At 36.8% G+C, this 21,146-nt stretch overlaps 1 protein-coding gene across 25 annotated transcripts in view; it reads left to right on the top strand.

Moving 5' to 3' along the window:
* The window catches only part of MIPOL1 (mirror-image polydactyly 1), a 193,616-nt gene that overhangs the window by 40,516 nt on the left and 131,954 nt on the right, over positions 1 to 21,146 (top strand). For 23 of the 25 annotated variants that reach the window (XM_065064027.1, XM_065064026.1, XM_065064023.1 and 20 more), the window contains 3 exons: positions 10,323 to 10,509; positions 12,269 to 12,404; positions 13,377 to 13,482. In XM_065064027.1, coding sequence (XP_064920099.1) covers positions 10,323 to 10,509; positions 12,269 to 12,404; positions 13,377 to 13,482 — 429 coding nt within the window. Of the gene's footprint in view, positions 1 to 9,044; positions 9,103 to 10,290; positions 10,510 to 12,268; positions 12,405 to 13,376; positions 13,483 to 21,146 lie in introns of all 25 variants that reach the window. The other 2 variants (XM_065064030.1, XM_065064031.1) reach the window with 2 other exon arrangements.

Below are 21,146 nucleotides of genomic sequence, written 5' to 3'. Positions count from 1 at the left end.
ATAGCAGCATTTCATTTTATTATTCGTGCTTGAGTTTCTTGTTTGCTTTGTTGAGTCTGCTGACGAATACTAATAAATGCCTGCAACAATCCAGACGAGAGATGCCTGGCAACAAAGCTATGCGGTGGACCTCCCTGATCTTCTCCAGTTCACAACCTGACCTTTTGAAAAATTGGCTGGGCTAAGCTGCAGAATTTGGGTGTAATGGTTATTGTTAACTCCAGCTTTAGGATTTATTAATTTGTGTGATCAAGACTTACCTATACTTCAAAGTTTCAAAAGACCAAACACAATCATCCATCCATTAGAACTAACATTGTGTTTCAGTGAATCCCATTTAGTATCTGCCCAGAGATTCTGCTGTTTTGTTGCATTCGGAATATAAAAATGCTTTTTCAAGTGTGAGACCAATCCAACAAAAATCTGGTGCCTTCTCAGAGACTAATATTTTAAAAAAACAGTGTTAATGATTGTAAATGGAGAGTGGAATGCCAAAGGAAATGTCTGATATTCACACATTAATAAATGCATCTCTGTTTACTACAGTGAATACCAAAATAATGATTGTCCGTGCATTTTAAAGACTTAGAAGCATTTTTCTGCTTTACATATTCACTAGTTGGTACACAATTGCTGTTTAGATGCAAAATAGGAGGGCAAAAGACTTAGTGAGAGAGACAGGCAAAGGAAACATCATTACTAAAATAATCAGAATCCTTAGAGAATTGTAAAAAATTGCTTTTGCCAGAATAACTCCAACTGTTCTTAATCTCCTTCTCAATTTATTTCTTTATGAGGGGTGTTGCCAGACGTCCACACAAGTACAGGTGAATAAAGAAGCATTCAAAGTAACACAGATGTGTCCCCTGCTTAAATTGTTAACACAGAATGAATTCACTGTTCTCTTTAGATTCCTTAAATGATTGAAAAAACGAACCACTAAACTTCTTAATTTTTTCTGTGTTTTAGCAGATAAAATATTTTCAGGTCTTTTGTGTGTGTGTCTAAGTGTCATGGAATATAGAGCAAGCTAAGACATTCATGCAAAATATAACACAGGTTGTTCTTATTCATTTGCAGAGGACTTTCTCAATAAAATTCTAATAAGAATATGTTGTTCTCTTTGATCATGATTCTGGACAACTTAAATGCTTAGCTGTGGCCAGAGATTGAGCATTGGAACTGTATTGTTCTGTTAGCCTGACTGACTTCTAAAACAGTTTTAATTGTTCAGAAGTTTTCTTTATTAGAATGATATTCAGTGTATATTAAAAAAAAAAAAGAAAAAGTTATTTAATATCTTCTGCTTACTATTGAAATGAGAGGAAGTTGGTCTATACTGTACACTGCATATCTGTCTTCTAATATAGGAATGCTGTAGTCTGTCATGTGAATGAAAATTAACATAAAGGAGTGTGGAAAGATACCAATGTAGTTATTTGAAATTTCTGTTAGTTTTTTATCATTCATAAGTAAAAATATTTGTGTTTTTTTTTTCTTCAAGTCCAATGGAAATGAGTTGCTAAAGCCTCTCTGACAGAAAAGAGAAGAATCTGAGGTCTCTGAGAAGGAGACAGGAGCAGGAAGGGCCACCAGTGTGGTAGCACAGGCTCCAAGATGCATCATGGATACAGCTTCTGCAGTTCTGGGCTTCCCCGTTTGTCTTCTACCATGGCTTGTTCAGTAACCTTGAGGTGGCAGCCTCAACTGTGTGTCTCAGTCTTGATGGCTTTAAAATGACTAACACAGTGCTTATGCATCCTTTGTAAAATACCTGAGAGTTTCCAGAAAGCATTGTTCTCAAGGCTTATTTCAGTGAACCTCTGTCAGTTGTTTCTTAATGTAAGAACAGGTAACCTATCCTGGTATAAAATATGGAACAGTTCTGAGTAAGATTTACTTAAAAATAAGTTAATGGAGTTAACAGCCCGCATTCTTCTGTGTTGACCCATGGTGGTCTCAGCAGGGCCCACAGTTATGTATCATAGGGGCACTAAGTGTACAGTGCTTCTACATGGTGATTTCCTCTTCATTGCTGCCAAGGCCTTTGCTGGTCATATGCAATATTTTGGCTGAGCAGAGCACTGAGAAAGAAAAGGAATTACCTTTTGTATTACAAAACAACTCTCAGCTCAGTCTTCACTAGTTATCAGGTTACTGTGGTTGCCATTCTGCCATGCTACAGAAGTGATTTAGTGAGATCTTAGAGTCCTACTGAATAATCATCTTGAGGTCCGCCCAGTTTTCTTTGAATGTCAGAAAATGTGTGTCATGAAGGGACAGCCATTCGCTGTTAGTTGCAGGTTATTGTTTCTCATTATACTACACTGCGTTGAAGGGACCTAAATAGTTGCTAATGTAAATAAATCTGTAGTAAATCCAAAGATGAGTAAAGCTGCACTTTATCTTGTTTGTTTGTTTTGGAGAAAATTTATACTGACCTCCTACTTTTTGTACTGAGCTTTTGTAATTGTTTTCTAGAAACAGGAATTACTTCTTGAAAATTAAGTACAGAATCTTTTCTTGGAATTAACTCTGAAAACTTGTTTGCAGATTGTGGGAAAGATAGAATAGTGAGGAAAAAGTCAAAAATAACGAACAGCCATTGAGATATGCATGTAAATCATGTGTGTTGCATCTGTGTCAGCTCGAATACAAATGAAAAAGAAAATAACAGGCATTCTGAAAATGTATAAAACCTAAAACAACTCTTTTCTTGCCACTTATGCCAGGCAATAGGATCAGATTTCTTCCACCAGCCTCATTTTCTTCTTTTTATGCCTATAAAATCCTTTAATTTTGGTTTCCCACTGACTTTCAGGATTTATGTCTTTTAATCATTCAGTAAGGGGTCAATTGTTGAGCAGCCTGAGTCTTTCACAGTCATTCTGTTTGGTAGAAGTTCCAGTAGTTATACAGCCAAGTGAATGAATGTTTGTCTTTGCCAAAAAGGCTGACTCATCATTTTCAACTCATGAAGGAATATTTGGCCATAGTACTAATTGCATTTGCATAGCTTGAAAAGTTAGTGGCCATCAGGTTCAAGTTTTCCATTAGACCTAAATATTTAATTTTTATTAATTTATTAGACATATCTAAGAATTCCAATCTGTTGGTGTTGCTTTAGTAAATCTCATATGTGGATCTAGTCGTGAGAATTTTTCATTGGATGTGCTCAGACTTATAGTATATATATTGTACTATTTGTGAATCTGTGTAAGTGCTTAAGTTCAATGACTGCAACCCGACCTTGAACTGTTGGTGAACCCATAATCATGTGACTTCAACATAATGCCAGACTGGCTGTTGAGCACAATCAGACTCATTGTGGCGACCTAAGGTTATTTTGGCTTTACTGGCCATCACTCAGAAGGTAAACTCAGCTGCCCCCAGTCCCTCTGATACCTTGAGGACAAGCTGGAATGCAATGGGGCTTAATTTTTGCCAAATTAACCATTTTTATGCAACAGTTGGTATTAGATGTTATGAATTTAAGACAATTCCATATTCTGTTTTTCGCATGAAGCTATTAGAAATTGCTTTTTATTGATGCAGCAACTGTCTTATCTTAACAGCTTGTTAGAACACATACAGTTGTTTATACATCCTCATACACACATGCCCCAAAGTTTTCTTTTCAGAAGTATTTCTATTAACGTACAAAAAATATCAAGATAACTTGAAAGTCAATAATAAAGTGTAGCAATTAGTCTAATGAAAATAAAAAGAGAGTGAAGTTCTTGAATAATGCTCTTTACACACTGGACAGCTATTGCAGCAAGTTGAGGTAGATGTGTGGTTTGCAAGCAAGGGCAAGAGCAAGTGTTTTTAAACTATAGTAAGTGTGTCCTTTTATTGCAGTGGGAGCAGGTTAGTTTTGTATAGGGGTGGAATGGCTTTTTGCTTTGACAGTTTTGTTGGATAGGGAATATTTCCTCTTGGTGTTAGGAAAATTGTCTTTTTGGTATTGTACAAATAAATTTTTTTTAAAAAAAATTGAAGCTGTATGGTTGTTCTGGCTGAGAAAAAAAACTACATGATTAACAGTAAATTAGAGTTTGTCAATCACTGAATTTTTGGGGCCTTTCAGTAATTGAGGTTGCAGTTAGTTCCTCAAATGTAGCACCATGTTTTGTTTTGCATTTTTTTTCAAATGTTTTTAATCTGATAGTATCATGTAGGAACCATGGGCTACTGAGTTTGCAGTCAGCTTCTCGTGCTCCCGGAGTGCGTTTGGCACATTCTCTTCCTTCCTGGTTTTGCTCTTTTTCGTATTCTGCCTCTTACTGCCATTCCTCGAGGGGTTCATTCATGCAGTCTTTTGCAGGCAGATGAGGACATGCTTTGTCTGTGCCACAGACCAGCTTAAAACAAATCTTAGGAAGCTATAGATAGCAAGTGGTAGGTATTATTACACTTGAAGCTGGTTTGGAGCACCAACAAGGGCTTCCAATGTCCCCATAATCATCTACAAGCAGATCTGTAGCCCACCATGTGTTTTACAGTGCTATGTGCATGTTCCCTTGCTTTTGGATTGTTTTCCTTTGTTGTTATTCCTCCGAGAACCCCTGCAAACCTCTGAGCTTATCAGCACGGTTTAGCATGTTGGGGGCTGAAAGACTGCAAACAGAGGGAAGGAGGCGCCCACCCAGCTCCTGCTGAATGACAGGACTGCTGAATATGCAGAGCAGTGCACAAGGGAAAGCTACTGCCTCCTTAGCTTTCCAGGTGAATCTGCACCTTCTGTGCACTTACATCTTCAATGCTTCTTTCCATATTATCAGTGATGGTACAGGATTGTCTGATGCTGAGATTTCTCGGTGCCAATCCCCTGCTCTAAGAAGCAGCTGTGAGAAATAGTGACTGCCTGCAAAATGTGATAGATTCAATGTTTTTACTTTACTTTTTAAACACTCCTAGCTTAACAACATTTAATTCTGTTCTGCCTTTACTGTTTCAAGCCACAACAGCATTATCTTCCTCTTGCATCCCTTACAATAAATTCCCTGCTTTAATTCCAGTGCCTTTATATTCCTTCTTCCTAACATTAGCCTTTCTTTCCCTCAATGTGAACGAGCTATTCATTCAAGATAAATACATACAGAAGATCAGCTGTTCAGCTTCTCCATGTAGTGAAATATTAATCTGGGCTACTGAATTTGTTCTATTTTATATGGAAAATAAGTTGTTTAGTATACTCAAGAACCAGAAGCAATGGTGATGATACCACTTACTGAAAACTACAGCATTTTTTCCAAAGCTTGTAAGGCTGTTTTACCCTTTCTCTGATCTTCCTTGTGCAGCCTGATTACTGCAAATGCTACTTAGTCCCCAGTGTGTCTCTGCAGCATTGGTAATTAGTGCACAACACAATTTGCAGGAGGCATGAGGAAAAGCACTGAAGTGCATTGATTAATATTGCTATGTAGTTTTAACAGCAAGACAAGAAGCTACTGTGTACCAAGGCCTAAATTACTTGGGGTGATGGTCGTGGGCTATATGGAGAATAAAGTGGTTTTAAAAATAAAAAAAATGCTATGCCCATTGATCTGACAGTATTCAAAATGTCTTCCCCAAAGCATTCTACTAACAGATTTAGCATGTTGACCAAAAAAATACATTACAGCTTTATTAAATGAGTAAAAACCTCTCACCTCAATGCCCTTGGGCAGTCTGCTTCGAATTCTGAGTGCAGGCAGCTGCCATTGTCTTCTCTCTTACAAAGCCAGTAGGGAAAAAAAAACAAAACAAATCATCTGTGTTTTGCCTGAGGTTTCCAGGAATGTCACTTACAGACTTGCTGTGATGCTGCCTAGTCTTACCCATGTGCTTGAGGGAATTGAATCTGGATGAAAAGGTGTGCTGCAAATGTAAGTTGCTTAAAGAAGCAGCATTAGCATTAATGAATGCCAGCACAGGTCTAGTTCCATTCTAAATTCTTTTTTTTTCCAGCTGCTGCAACTTACAGTTGAAGGCATAAAAATCCATATCTTGACATGGGCTAAGGATTTAGCCTGAAGTTCAGCTGCTAATGCAGATGTTTACCTCATCATGCAGACACATTTACATCATTCTGTTGTATAAAAAAAAAAAAAAAAAAAAATCTATCTGCTGGCTTGACCTGTCTTCTAGGAAGCTTTGCTGCTTGTTGGGAGCTCATAGTCAGGATGTTACAGTGAGGCTGCTGAAGCTCACCTGGCCCTCTGTTACCCCCTTGCTGCTGTTCCGCATCTGTACCAGTGATACTGTTGGGGTGACCTGGCAAGTATTACATGTGACTACAGGGCTCTGGGGAGGATGTTCAAGACTGTGGGAACTCAAAAGGTGTTATCCTTGATCCTGCCAGTAAGAGGGAAGGTCATGGAGGAAAACCGGATGAAGTAGATGAGGCCCTCTTCAGACAACTGGAAGGAAGCCTCTTGTTCACAGGTCCTGGTCCTCATGGGGGACTACAACACTGATAATCTGCTGTAAGGACAACAGCAGGGCATGAGCAATCTAGGAGATTTCTGGAGTCTATTGATGACAACTTCCTGACACAAGTGAGGTGCCAACAAGGAGAGTTGCTCTGCTGGAGCTGATACTTACAAACAAGGAAGAACTCGTTGTGGATGTTGAAGTCAGGGGCAGCCTTGGCTGCAGTTACCACAAAGTAGTGAAGTTCAGGATTCTGAGAGGAGGGAGCAGGAAAAAAAGCAGGACCTCAACTGTGGACTTCAGGAGAATAGACTTGGGCCTCTTCAGAGATCTGCTTGGAAGAATTCCCTAGGACACAGTTCTGGAGAGAAAAGGGATCCAAGAGACCTGATTGGTATTCAATTGAATCTCATCGAATCTCAAAAATGGTTTATCCTGACAAGTGGGAAATTAAATATGGATCAAGAAGTATGTTGTTTTCCTTGACTTGGGTAGGGCTTTGGACTCTGTGTACCATAGCATCCTAACAAAAAAGCAAATATAAGGAAATATAATTTAATTTCCTTGAATAAGGAAACAGTGTGATTGGCTGAAAACTGGCTAAATGTCTGCTCCTGAATGGTGGTGATCAGTTGCACGAAGCCCAGTAGGAGGCACGTCACTAGTGGTGCACTCCCAGTGTGAAAAATGGATAATGGAGCAGATTATATTCTCAGCAAGTTTGCTGATGATACAAAACTGTGAGTAGCTGATGGTTGTGCTTCCATTCAGAGAGACCTCGACAGGCTGTAGAATTGGGCAGAGAGGAAGCTCGTAAGTTCAGCAAGGGGAAATGTGAACCCTTGCACCTGAGCATGAATAATGCCATGTAACTGTACATGATGGGCACCAACCATTTAGAAAGCAGTTCTGCAGAAAGGCATCAGGATCCTAGAGAACAGCAAGTTGAGCATAAGTCAGCGATGCACCCTCATGGCAAGGACGGTCAGCAGCATCCTGAGCTGCATTAGGAAGAGCATTGCCAGCAGATGGAGGGACGTGGTCCATCCTCTCTGCTCAGCACTGGTGAGGTCACATCCACAGTGTCAAGTCCATTTCTGAGCTCCCTAGTACAAGAAAGAGATGGTCTTACTGGAGCAAGTCTAACAAAGAGCCACAAGTAGACTGGAGCATCTTATGTATGAGGAGGGGCTGAAACACAGCCTCAAGAAGGGAAGGAGTGGGGGAGTAGATCTTACCAATATGAATAATACCTAATGGAAGAGAATGAAGAAGAAGAAGCCAGGCTCTTTTCAGTAGTACTCATTGACAGGACAAGAGTCAATAAGCACAAATTAAAATACATTAAATTCCATCTGAATACAAGGAATTTTTTATTTTTTTTTTTTACAATGAAGGTGATCAAACACTGGCACAGGCTGCCCAGAGAGGCTGTTGAGATGTTCAAAAGCCATTTGGACACAGGCCTGGACAACCTGCTCTAGGTGACCCTGCTTGAGCAGGGCGGCTGGATGATCTCCAACAGTCCCTTCCAACTGTGACAATTCCGTGAACTCTTTTTGAAGTCCTGACACTAAAAGCAGAAAAGTAAAAAAGAGGAACCGTGAAAAGAAGAAAAACTTATTCAGTTGATTACTCTTGTGCTAAAGGGGTAGGATCCCTTTTTTTGATTTATCCCAGTGTAACTGTGGTAGCTAATGTCATCTACTTAGCATTTTGGGGTTAGAAGTTTGTTGGTTTTTTTTTCTCTAACTTTCATATAGTGTGGGCAAAGGAGAGGTAATGCTAAACAAGGAACAAAGCTTCATGGCAATACAGTCACTGGTTATTGCAACAGGTATGTTGTGCTTGAATTCTTCCACAGAATGCAACACACTTCACCTGAGGCACTTCAAATATATGTGGAAAATGTTGATGCCCTGGAAAAGAAGAGGAAGAAAAGTTGTTATGTGTGAGACCATAACTTGCAACTATATATATATGTATAGAGAGAGAGAGAGAGAGAGAGAGAGAGAGACATCACTGCATCTGAAGTGGCAGAAGTGAACAGGATGATGTTTGATGGCCCATTCTTTATAACATAAATCAAATGGGAAACACATCTTAGCCAAGTGTATGCCTCGTGATAGAAAGCTTTGCAAGTATTCGAATCCGGACTAGGTTAGTTTTCAGATAGTACTAACTGGAGAGGATTCAGAATTTTGCCATTATATGTTGCCACTCCCAAGTTGGGGCAGGTTCTTAGAGTATGCATAGTGAGTGTTTTAATGCGTGTTTCTTTAGATATACTTGCTACTTACTGTAAGGAGGAGCAAGAGGTTGAATCCTGTTTTGAAATGTAGCAGCACTTAAAAGGAATCTTTGCAGGATTCGGAGCCAGTGAACAACAGTGTACATTTGCTCGAAGAATCCAGGGGGCCATGGGCTGTTTTCAGTTTCTGAATTAGCTGTGAAGCTATCTGAGGAACGTATTTCAATCACTACTGAAAGTATTGTTAGGTTGTACATGTTAGCGAATGTTTTATGAAGTTATGGTCCCCACATGTTTATTACTGCTCAGGAAAAAAGACTCTTATATGCTGTTGACTGTTGTTCCTCTAGTACAAAAATCAATTCTTATGCTTCAGAGGAACTTTGAGAGTGGATTCAAATGGATTTGTGCTGAAGTAGACGAGGAGATTAAAGGTGAGCAGCGGGTACAATTACTTCCTTCTCAAGGTAGTAACACATGGCTTTGTATGGGAACTTGTTAAACAGACTCCAAACAATCTGCAGGTCGTCTCTCTCTGCCATTGGCTCTGCCTTTCCTTCTTCAAGAAAAGAGAAATCTATTGCAACAGATTTTAGAGACAGTCTTCAGCCTTTTTTACATGGAATCTGTACTTTTGCTTCTTACATTCAGCATGACACCTCGATACTGATCGATGTGTATTTTCAGGTTATTTGTAAATGATTGCAACTGTATAGACAGCTTCTTATTTTTGAGAAGGAAGTAACACGTTGGATCAAAAAAATGTATACCATATAATTTATCAAAAATGTTTGGAAACACTGACTTTATTAAATGAGCAAAAACTCCAGTGTTTGTTCTCTACTAATCTAAATGAAAGAATGAAGAATATATGACATTTTCCATTTGCAGCTTTTTTAGGCTTCTTCCTCATAATTTTTAATAGAGTTCTATAATTAAAACATACTTGTTCTTACTTTATGAAAAAATATTTATGGTATGTAGATCTTTCTTTCATTTAAATACCTTAATATCAGAAATATGTCCTAAAAATATCTAGTAGCCAAGCTTAAGAGAACCATCACACTCAACATTTTAATCAAGTAATTTTTCCCTTTGGCACAATTTTTGCTTTGCATTCTTCAAGTTTTTTAGTTGTATGGGCCTGTGCCTTGCACACTCCGGGACTGAATAATGGGGCCTTAAATTTGTTGTTGCTAATTGCAACTTGCCGATACTTCTTTTGTAGCCAAAATAGATTTGAAAAATACCTCATTGTGACTCTAGTTCATAACCTGCAAATTTACCTGTCTACAGCAGAAATTTGTTGTGTCTCACTAGGGTAGAGCTGATTTCTACAAAAGATAGGTAGATAATTTCCTAGAGTCAACATCATTTTAAGTACTCATTTAAGGAAAGAGGTATTAGGAAGTGGTGATGTATTTTTCAGGTTTCCATGAGAAAAATCCAGTAAATAGGTCATAACTCATACATTCATACTCTAGGTAACACAGCTTTTGTTCCTTAGTGAGATGAGGAAGCTGTGAATCTGAAACTAGAGTACTTTCTCCTTTCTACTACAAACAAGAATATAGCAAGCAATTTTTGAATATGAAATCTCAAGTTTGTGTTTCTTTCTTCAGATGAAAAAATGTTTGCTTCTATTTCCAATTAGAAACACACATCCTGCAACAGAAAAAAGAAGATTTTTGTGTTGAGTTTCAGTTCCATCAGAATTCTCAAAAAAAACAAGAGTTTTTCATCCAGCCAGAAGCTGAAGTACGAAAACTTTCAGATTGGCCAGTAACCAGTCAAAGAAGAGGAGCCCAAAATTATTGTAATTCCAGTCCTGAAGAATCAAGGTAAAACCAAATATCCCTATATATAGTTTTCCTAGATTCACATGATAGATGGTATACATACAGATTTTTTTATAAAGATAGGGAAGTTTACTTGCCAACTGAGAATCAGTAAGTCAGCTTTTTCACTTTGACTGACCATATCTGCCCTTCTTTCCTTGTGGAATGCAGCATTTCAGCACTGTCTTCTCTAGCACTGATAGAAAATACCATAATGGTAGTGGCTTATGTGACACACTGCAGCTATTTCAATGATTGTGATCTCTCCAGAGAATTGTAGAAATGCATACTGAACAGAATTAGAAAAGATTATCTGAAAGTCTAGTGGTATCTCTGACTTTACACAGCAAGCACAGTACAGCCCAAGTAAAATGAGTGAGTAGGAAGCAGGAATAAAGCAGTGTGAAGTCCAGGTGAAGCTGGAAGTGTAAAGATGAGCTGTAATACCTTGCAGGCAGTCTGTGAGAGGAATCTGAAGAAGGGCAAATATGGTTGAAAAGTGTAAGGCAAGCTGAAGATTTTATTCTGTCCTTAATTTTGTCATTTATTATTTATTATTGATTTCCATACTGAGCTATGGCCCTCTACTGCAGTCTTAAGACATGTATGCACTCATGCTATATGTGACATAATATATAAAGGTATACCCAGCTGACTAGGAAACTTGCTACCAGTTTTGAGTGACTTAAGCACTCTGAAGCCCAAGTCTTAACCGAGAGTGACAGAGTTCCTTTTGAAAATGGGATCAAGGCTGCAGAGCCCTATGATGAAATGCATACTTTTATATATACTTTTGAAATATATGCTTTTAATTCTTCACCTGTCTGGCAGATTCTACACCTGTTTTTGTTGTCTTTAGCATGATCTAGTGGTGATCCACTGGGCCAAAACCAGGATGTGGATTACACATTATGAAAGTAATGCATACAGTAGAAATAGGAGTTCAGAAGGTGTAGCTTTTCTGTGGCTACTTCTTATGACTCATTGGCTATGAAGCCTATAAACAGAAAATGCTTAAGGGAAACGAATGTTAAAAATATTTGCTAATGCACCTTTTAATCCATTCGTCTGCTGATTTTGCTGCCATCTTAGAAGTGAGATCTGAGTTATCTCTGAGATTGATGGACAGCCAAGGGGTTTTTTTAAGTGTCTTACCTTGAGATAGAATTTTGTGACAATTGAATCTTGGCTTATTTTTCTCTGTCTATGGCCAAATAAGTTACCTTAAAATTCTGTGAGTGCTATACAGTATGGAATTCCAGTTGCCAGCTATAATGTTTAGAATAACACCATCATTTTACAGATTTCTACAAGGTGAGCTCCTAGATCTTATCTTCTGGATATTTTCATTTAGCTTCATATGGAATTGTCTGTCCTACTGGAGAATTTGCTTTCTTTTATCCTGAGTATCATTTGGATCACCAAATGGTTCATGACTTTGCTGTTCCATGTTAAGCACAGGTTTTTAGTATTTGCTTCCCTTAAGTATTTTCTGTTTCTAAGCTTCATAGCTGATTTATATTCATCTGTTTTATGTCTTAGCAATGTAGTATATTTATTTACTATTCCAGATTTACAGATTTTTTTTTCAGTATTACAGATCTAAAAAGTGGTAGAAGGACATCCCTTTTACTGGCTATTTAATACATTTGCAATGCATAACAATTTTTGATAACTTCTGTGTATTTTGATTTTGGGGGAGTGACAGAGATACTGGTTTTGCATTATTTGTCTTTTCTTTTTTTTTCCCTTCTAAACACAGCACCATGGAAAAAAAGGCTAACAGGATGCTCCCTGAATTTATATCCCCTTGGAAGGATGCTGTGGATTTTGGAGGAAAAACAGAAACTGCATTCCTTTTAAAAGAATTGGACACTCTCAGGGCCAAAAATAAAAAGGTACAATTGAGATATTCAGATCACAGTATTTGCTTTTTTATGGTTGTCTTACAAAACATACATTTTAAACTGTTCCTAATTTAGTTTTGTTATTTATTTTAGTGCATTAATCAATAGCTTTCGTGTCATTTTGGATTCTTAGTATCTGCTTAACAACTACTTCTCTGAAATTAAGAAAGTCTTTCATCCTGCCCTTTGACCTTCTTAATCGGTGACATAGACTCTTGCATCATGGATGAAAACCAAGGAGGACCAAAACCAAGGCCAGGATTTCATTAATAGAATCTGGAGCTCATGCTTCTGTATGTGTCATCCAGATAATGAATGTGCCCTGATAACTCCTCTTTGTTGAAGGGAAGAAAATTCTATCCTACTTGCACACTGTGTTGCTTCTAGCATTAGTAGTGGTTGCATGTGTCTAAACAACAGAAAAGTCTATAGTCTTTCCATGAAGTGTCATTGTATGTTCAGTGGCAAGCTCAGATATCTGTCCAAGAACAGATTTACTGAATTCCCGGTTAAAAGAAAGGCCTCAATACATGAAAGAATCTCAGTTTCTATCTGGCAATGCACATGAAAAATTACGCATTCACACTAGTGATGTGTGATATCAGTACTCTTGCTAGGAGATAGGCTATTCATGCAGACACCACCTGCACTGTATTTCCATATAATTCTGAATTTCCTTAGCAAGAAGGACCACAGCTGGTGATACCTGGAGAATCCCAAGTGAAAACAGTGACGCACACATTGCTGCTTGTCTCACAGAGCAAAATACAGCAGATTATAAAGAAGAGATTTTTAACATTTGTATTTCAAATAAGTAAATATAATTAACTGAACTTCTGTTGTGTTGCTTAGTGTTTGTATTTTGGAGGTAAGAAACTATTATTTAAAATTTTGTTGTGGTTAAAAAAGCTGATTGACTGTTTCAGCTAGATAAGAATCTTACCACCCATTTGTTCAATTCAGCTTCAAGATGAACTCTCTGAAAAGGACAAGGAGCTGAAGACAATAAAACTGGACTTAGAACTGCAAGAGAGAGCTTCAGAAGCTAAGATTGCAGAAAAGATTGCAGGTACAGTAGGCAAGCGTTTAACAGATGGTTGTATGGCTCATAGCATACTCACGGTTGCTATATGACGTGGCCTAGTGAATGTTAGCTTTATTTACTAAAGGAGGGAAGATTTGACTTCTTTTTTTTTATGTGTGGCTGTTTAGAGTTGCTTAGAAAATAGGTGGCTTTAACATCCTGGTACTGGTATTAGCAGGAGCTTTACCTGTATTCATACTGATTTGGGCATTAAATGCATTGTTAACACCATGTCAATCCAATCACAAAAAGGTTGTTTGTTTTGTTGGAAGGTCCTGAACAAACAAGGGGAAATAATGATTACCAGTGCCTCTACCTTTCAACCAGCAGTTCAAATACCACTTATTGTTTTAGCTCGTTCAGAGCAATACTCCCCCCTCCCCCTATATGGAGATAGCCGCACGTTCACCTCAACTAGAGACATGCACTTTTCTTGAAAAATCTGTTCTTATGGTACTTAATGACTTTTTGTCTGATGATGGTATGTATCCAGTGAATGAAGTTTATACAAATACCCAAAATAAAAGGTTTTTAAGTTATTGTTGAACATGAATGCATTCTGATATTTGTTCTTAATTGTTCTTTGGAGCAACATACAAGAATGGAGACAGTTTGTGTTTATGATTTCAGAAATTTCCAAAGTAATGAAGCTGGGTATTTTTATTATTGAAAACTGACTGTGTATACAATGTACCCAGTGGATGAAAAATACTCAGGTTTTTCTCCAAGTTGCTTTTATAAATTTGTCATAGAATTTGTTCATAAATATAGTGTAAGCTAGGTAAAATTGTGTGCTCATACACAATCACATACACTTCATAGAATATTAATAGTACTAATACCTGTCCCCAAAATATTGGTACTGAAGGGAGGAGTAACTGTCTTCAGGAAAACGGAGTAGAAATAAACTCTCCAGCTGAAGAACCAGAAGGCTGACTTTCCACTTAATGTCAAACTCCTAAGAATACAATATCCTGTATATATTCTAGACGGAAGATAGTTGCTACATTTTCTGTGGTGGAGGAAGGGAAAGGCAAATATAATCTACGTATTAGGAAACAAACTGAAATACAGGCATAATTTTATTTTTACTTCATAAGCTGCTTGCTTTATTTTCAGAAGAAAAACAATCAGCACTGCATATCACAGTTATATCCAGTGGCTGAAAGCTAATGTAAATTGTTTGGGTTGAATCCCAAGTGTTGTGTTTGTTCCTGAGTATTTGCGCAGTGTTTTACTTCTATACCTGTAATAGATAAATATTCTCTTTTATATAGCTGTTCATTGCTCATTAAAATCTGGAAAGAAATGTATATCAAAAGGTGTGTCAAAAACATGTTTAGTTTCATTTTTATGGATACAGTTGAAATATTTGTTAGTAAATTGTTTTTTCCTACATTACTGTTTCAACTTTCTAATTATGTCCTAATCATAATATTATCTTCAAGATAGTATGGCGTGAATATGAATATAATAAATAACATAATTATTCCATTTTAAAAGGAAGAATAAGCCAAAATGTAATGAGTGCTACAATGTGTAACACAGATGACCTTTGAAAAGTACCTTTTTTTTTCCTTTTACAAGTTCAGGAAGTATAATATCCTTTAAATGCTGAGAAGGAGGGCAAGAGGATCCTTACTATTTAAGCTGTTTGCAAAAAGGAAGCATCATTAATATTTCACAGGTTTTTTGCTTCCTGTCTTACAGTTCTAAGAACGTTAAGTTAGGATAAATGTTTAGAAATCTAGAGTGATGTGAACCAATCTGAATTTGTGGAGGTCTGTGTGTCTCACATAAAAGCCTTGAGGGGACTTCCAATGGACAAGCAGACCCTAAAAAAGAAGACTCAGTGTGTTTATGGAAAAACCTTTTTCCTCTGTGTTAAGTCCTTTGAGGAAAGGAGAACAAACACATGCGTTCTGTGATTTCATGTTGCTAGTTAATGTTTAATTACTGTAGTGTATAACACATGGTAGAGTGAAGCCTGTAAATATGGGTGTTTGCATTTTTATTATTACTTGGTACTGACTTTATGATAAGAAAATGACTCCACCAATTATATTGTAAGACATCAGAAAAGTACACCGTAAAAATATTGTCTACTTTGAGGAATATTCCGATTATATTTTAAAATGCAACACTCTAATTGATGGCTTTTACCTAAATAGGACCTGTGGAAAGAGCAGAAAAGCTGAAGACAAAAGCCATTTTAGAATGAAGCTTCAACAGTCTTCAGAAACAAAAACCCAAAGCTTGTTGCTTTACGTGTTTTACTTTGTTCCTAGGAAAAAGTGAAGGGGAGAAGTGTAAATTTGTTAAATGCTTCATGAAAGAATAAGAAAAAGTAGAGTTAAGGCGGAAGATACACATGATTTAAGAGAATGTTTTATACTGTGTGCAGTAAATAACTTATTTTCAGAAGGTGTTTATTTTAAAATTTTACTATCCTGGGAGATGTATTTTAGAACTTCCTTGGGTCCCTATCTCTGTGTCTGGTAATGAGTGAGGAAAATTATGGAATTCATAGTTTTGGTTGCAGGCTTTAAAGCATTAGGCACGATTGTTTCTGGCAGTCATAGTTGCCACACATTCCTGCTGTTTCTTCATTATTCTTCTGCTGGATTTCCTTTCATTATAAGCCAATGCCAGAAGGTACCATTAGTTGCAACCCCCCCCATCATGAAGAGGAGAACAGAGGTGTAGGTAACACTGGGAAAATCAAGGGAAGAGCACATCATAAAAGAACTGAGACTAGGATAATGAAAGGAAAAAAGTGAACGCCACATGTGAACTGGGCATAAAGAACAGACAAATCTTGAAATGCGGGACTGCAGAATGTTCACGTGTTGAACAGAAAAGGGAAGGGGTGCATTCTGCAGGAAGGGAAAGGGAAAAGGAGCACACATCTTCTGAGAACAGACTGGAAGAGAAAGGATGGAGGCATTGCAAAGGATTAAGTCTTCAAAAGAACTAAGTCTTCGAAAGAACTAGCAGAGACAGCAGATCTCACCTTTGATGGACATAATAAGTGACTTCACTTTTGCCTAACAGAAGAATAATACAGAGGATATATAGGAACTTTTAGAGGAAAGAGCTAATTGTGTGTTAAGTGAGGATTGTAGAGCATAGTGGTAACCTCTTTAGACTGGAAAAAATATCAAAGTCCTAGTCTTCTCACAGTAACTCCCACCATTACTGCAAAAAGTTGGCATCAGCTCTTGGAATATTTTTGTCCCTATCACAGTGCTATGTGTTGGGACTATGAATAATTATGAAGGAAAGTGGAATAAAAAATATTTCTTTTAAAATCTATTCTGTAGCAAGGGCTATTCTGTCGAGGGGGTGGGGGGAGGGGTGAATGTGCCAATATCTAATAACAATGTTGCCAAAACTGAATACTTTTTAAAATTAAAGTCAACTCAACAGGAAGAAGTGGATTGAGTCAAGCCCTTCTAGGTTTCTTAGGTGTTGCACACCACCTTTAATCCCTGACAACTGTGTTAGCATACTGCAGATGCTCTCTGAAAGACCAGGGTAGTGACAGGCAATATAGTGTGGAAAAAAAGGGAAAGCAGTTTTATCTGTTATATCTGTTACACAGCTTTCAGTCTTTTGGAAGCTTTGGCAATATATCTACAATGAAGACTCTTTTTTCACGGCTGTTCTTACAAAAGTGTTGAAAATTAACATTTGTGATATTTTAGAATTCTTGAATATGGTGTGGAAATGTTCATGAACATTATTTGAAGTTTCCTAAATTAACTTGAAAAATAATTACTGAATGTATGTGCAGTAGTTTTAATAGCAAAAATGAAGACAAATATCCAAGTGGCTGTTAGCTTAGAGTTAGTTTGATTTAATATCCCATAAAGTAAGAGGAAATAAGTAATCTTGCCAGTAATAAACTTTGGGTGGCAATAACTTTCAGCACAGAAGAGAAGTATTTTCCATTTCTTCAAAGCTCACTTTAGAGTGCCTTTTTAGATGTTATTTTTCTTTCTTGCATGTCATCCATTAAAGATTAGCTGTGGAAGGTTGGAGCATGGAGAGATTATGAATGACAGAACAACTCCTGCAGAATAATAATCAGTTTTTGGTATTTAATGCTGTTTGACTTTTGCAGACACATTTCTTATTAACCTTTGGTACAAACAGAAATCCAGGTTCCTGATATCTCATGGAGAAGATGAATTCAAGATCCTCTTCCAATTAAACTGAAATAAGGCCAATATTGGGCTTTAGCCAAAAGAACTCAATAGTTCCCAACCCTTGTGTTTATAAACCTAAATATGAAAGATATTTTACTGTTTAAGTAGGTAATGCATATACTTCTCTAACTCAGTTTTCTGTGCATAATTCATTTGTATATATAGCCTATATAGTTCTTAGGGGTTTTGTCCTATTAATGCTTCACTATGCAAAACTAGTTCCTGAATATATTTTCAAAATATTTTCTGGTAGATAACAGAATTTTGAAAATAACTGTAGGATTTGAATCCTCTGTATGGAAAGGTAGACAGGCCATTTAAAGGATGAGAAAAAAAAATTTAAAACCCCAAAACAACAAGGCGGGGGGTGTTGTGACTGAGAAAATTTTGGCTTAATTTTTAACAGTTTAATTTGAAATAATATAATTTTACCTTCAGATTGTCAAAATTGTTGATTGTAAAAAACTTGCATGCAGCTCAGTGAGGTACAGTATGCAAAGTGCTGGCCTAGGTTAAAAAGTAAATTACTAAGCTATTTATGGGTGGAGCTTGTGTGTAAAAAGCGAGCCAGTATCTTCTGCATATTTTTGTGATTAGACTGGTCCTTCTCTCTTCCCCTCGATGGTGCTAGATGAACATAAAGAACTTGTTTTTTTTCAGGAATAAAAAGGTCTGCAAATAAACTACTTCTCAGGGTATTACAAAAACTTTTCTTTAATCTGTCAAATTATAACTTGCAAACTTCAATGCAGCATTTATGGGTTTTTTTCCCTAAAGTAAATATTCAGGTATCAACAATTATTCACTGAAAAAGGAAAAGTTTAACAGCGTCATGGTTTGAATTTTGAAGTCAGCTGTGTTTAGTGTATTAGAAGCAGGGGCTTAAGTATTGTACAGGGATTGGCTTTCACAAGAACTGCCTTGTGGTCTGTGTGTAATGCTCTCTCCTATTCTTTCCCACTTTATATTTTTTTTAATTGAATTGGAATCTGAGTACACAAAGAAAACCCTATGCAGAGCTGCCACGAAGCAACTTTAGCCTTTTATAAAGAATGCTCTGTTTATAGTATTGGAAATTTAGGAGCAAATGAACGCTGTGCACTAAATACATACAACAAACACAAAGCAATAAAGAAGTCACTGTGTTCTATCAGTGTTTGTTCAGATTGCTGTATCTATAAAGTCACATTTAGGTGTAAATGACTTGTAGTCTATAATTGCTGGTATAGACTAGTGAAAACTCTTATCTAGTTTTCCTGTGTTCTTCTTATCACTATTTTGCTTTTACTTTTCAGTTATAAGTCATAACTGAAAATAAGTGAATGGTAGCTTTCAGAAAAAGAGCTAGGAACTTAAGTGGTGTGTTTCATAATAGAACGTTTCAGCACTATTTTTAAGTTGACAGTCAGCCCTGGAGCTTGTGGTAGTTTGCCATTAAACTGAATGAGAACTGTGTAAGGGCCTTAGGCTTTGAACATTTCTAGGGATTATCTGCATTTTGTAACATGTATGTGCAGAAACAAATTAATGACACATTCTAAGGTCTTTCATAGAAGTGCAATAAATCTGAGTGAGGTTTTTTTGTTTGTGTATTTGACTATGATAAGATTGACTTCTTATTTAAGAATCACAAACACAGCCATTAAATCTAGCAGAAAGAGATCCCAGAGGATTTTGATTTCTAAAATGACTGGATAACGAATACATACATGTTTGTATTTCTGTAAGGAATACAAGCATATATCCATATGGTTAAATGAAATTTCATAACATCAGTCTATCTGGAAATGGCAATGATAGTTTCCAAGTCCTTCTGTGATTAGACAGACAGAGACACAGCAAGGATGGGCAAGAGTGGGAAAACTGATTAAAAAGAAAAGGCAGGTAATCATTGAACCTCTTTTCCCAGTATACTTCCCTAATGCCTCACATTCGTGTAGCTGCTACTCAGAAATCCAAAGTGAAAACACAACAAAAGTTCCCAAAAAGCTTTGATTAAGCCTCTGTGTAGGATAAATTTCAGCTGAGTTTTTTCATGGAAGTAACCATGTAAGACAAACAAGAAGTTCATTACAGGAGTCTTCCAAGTGGGACTCAGCCAAGCAAGTTCTTTCATGTTTCTGCTTTCCTTTGGAATAATATACATCTCCAAAAGGTAGAAAATACTCTTTGCCTTATTTTCCGCCTGAGTTAAACATTCAGTCCTATGTTAGAGCTCTATAACTGTGTGAAACAGAAGTCGAATCATGCATCAAAGGTTTTTTTGAGTCATTAATTATTATTCTTTCAGTCAATTCTTAAATATTTAAGATACTAAGAGGCTTTTTTGTAAAAACATACAATCACATTTGTATTTCTTGTTGCTCAAATGGTGCAAGTAACTAGTAAAATTACGTTGAATGTACCAGAATCAATGCCAAAGAAAATCCCAAGTCACTTACTGTTCAGCAACCACTGATCTTGAATACTAAATCTTAAACTGCAAAACCCTGACCTTCTGCAACAATACATTGTTATTAACAGAAAAACTTCCTCACCATGTCTTTTTCTGGGAAGTAACTGATCACTATAACTAGTGCTTGTTACAAAAACTATTAGCAAAATTTTAATCGTACTATTTCTTTGATCACTTTTTTTCATGTAGTCCAAAGCCAAAAGCAGTATTTCATCACCTCTGTTACTCTCAAACACCTTGAAAAGTCCAAAATATTGTTGTCATTTCTGTAAAACTGACTTATCTTGATAGCCAATTGTTACAGTGTTATAAATGTCGTAATATTTACTGTATCTTCTGTGGTAGAGCTGTGGGTGGTGATCTCTTTTACTTATAAGATCTGTCCTATATTTGGATTTTACATTTTTTAATGAGTAATGTGAAGTGATTTCTGCCGCCGTAGGTGTTTCAAATCGTAACAATTTCTTCCTTCTTGCCTCTGCTATTCAGGTTTTTTTATTTACACAGAAGACTGCTAGGAAATCAGCAAACAGATTTTTTCCTGGGAACCGTGCTTCCTTCCCTTCCCCCACAATTGTGGTGTTTGGAAAATCATGAACCACTGTTTAAACTAGACTGATTTCCAACACACCTTCTCACTACCGCTGTATTTTAAAGGTAGTTTAAGAAGTGTAGAAGATAGGTTTGCTGAAAGAATCAGGTTCAACTAAGAAAATATGTACACTGCTCTGACTCTGTAAACTCATACTCTGTATGGTTCATCTTCTTCATATTTACTTTTGCCCATATTAGAAAACAATTAGCTTACTAAACAAATTTGAGTATTTGGGAAGAAAAAACCTACTTTGAGTCTCTCTCATTTGACTAAGAATTACATGATATTTGATAAGCTTGTTTAAAATGGACATATCCAAATATTATTGTAAACACCCATTGATTTGTTTTACCTGCAATATAAGTATTTTACTTAGTTGGCTTACATA

The sequence above is a fragment of the Columba livia genome, chromosome 5 (genome assembly GCF_036013475.1).
Source record: "Columba livia isolate bColLiv1 breed racing homer chromosome 5, bColLiv1.pat.W.v2, whole genome shotgun sequence".
Classification (NCBI taxonomy): Eukaryota; Metazoa; Chordata; class Aves; order Columbiformes; family Columbidae; genus Columba; species Columba livia.
Note: the sequence above shows the minus strand (reverse complement) of the source record. Positions and strands in the feature narration are given on the sequence as shown.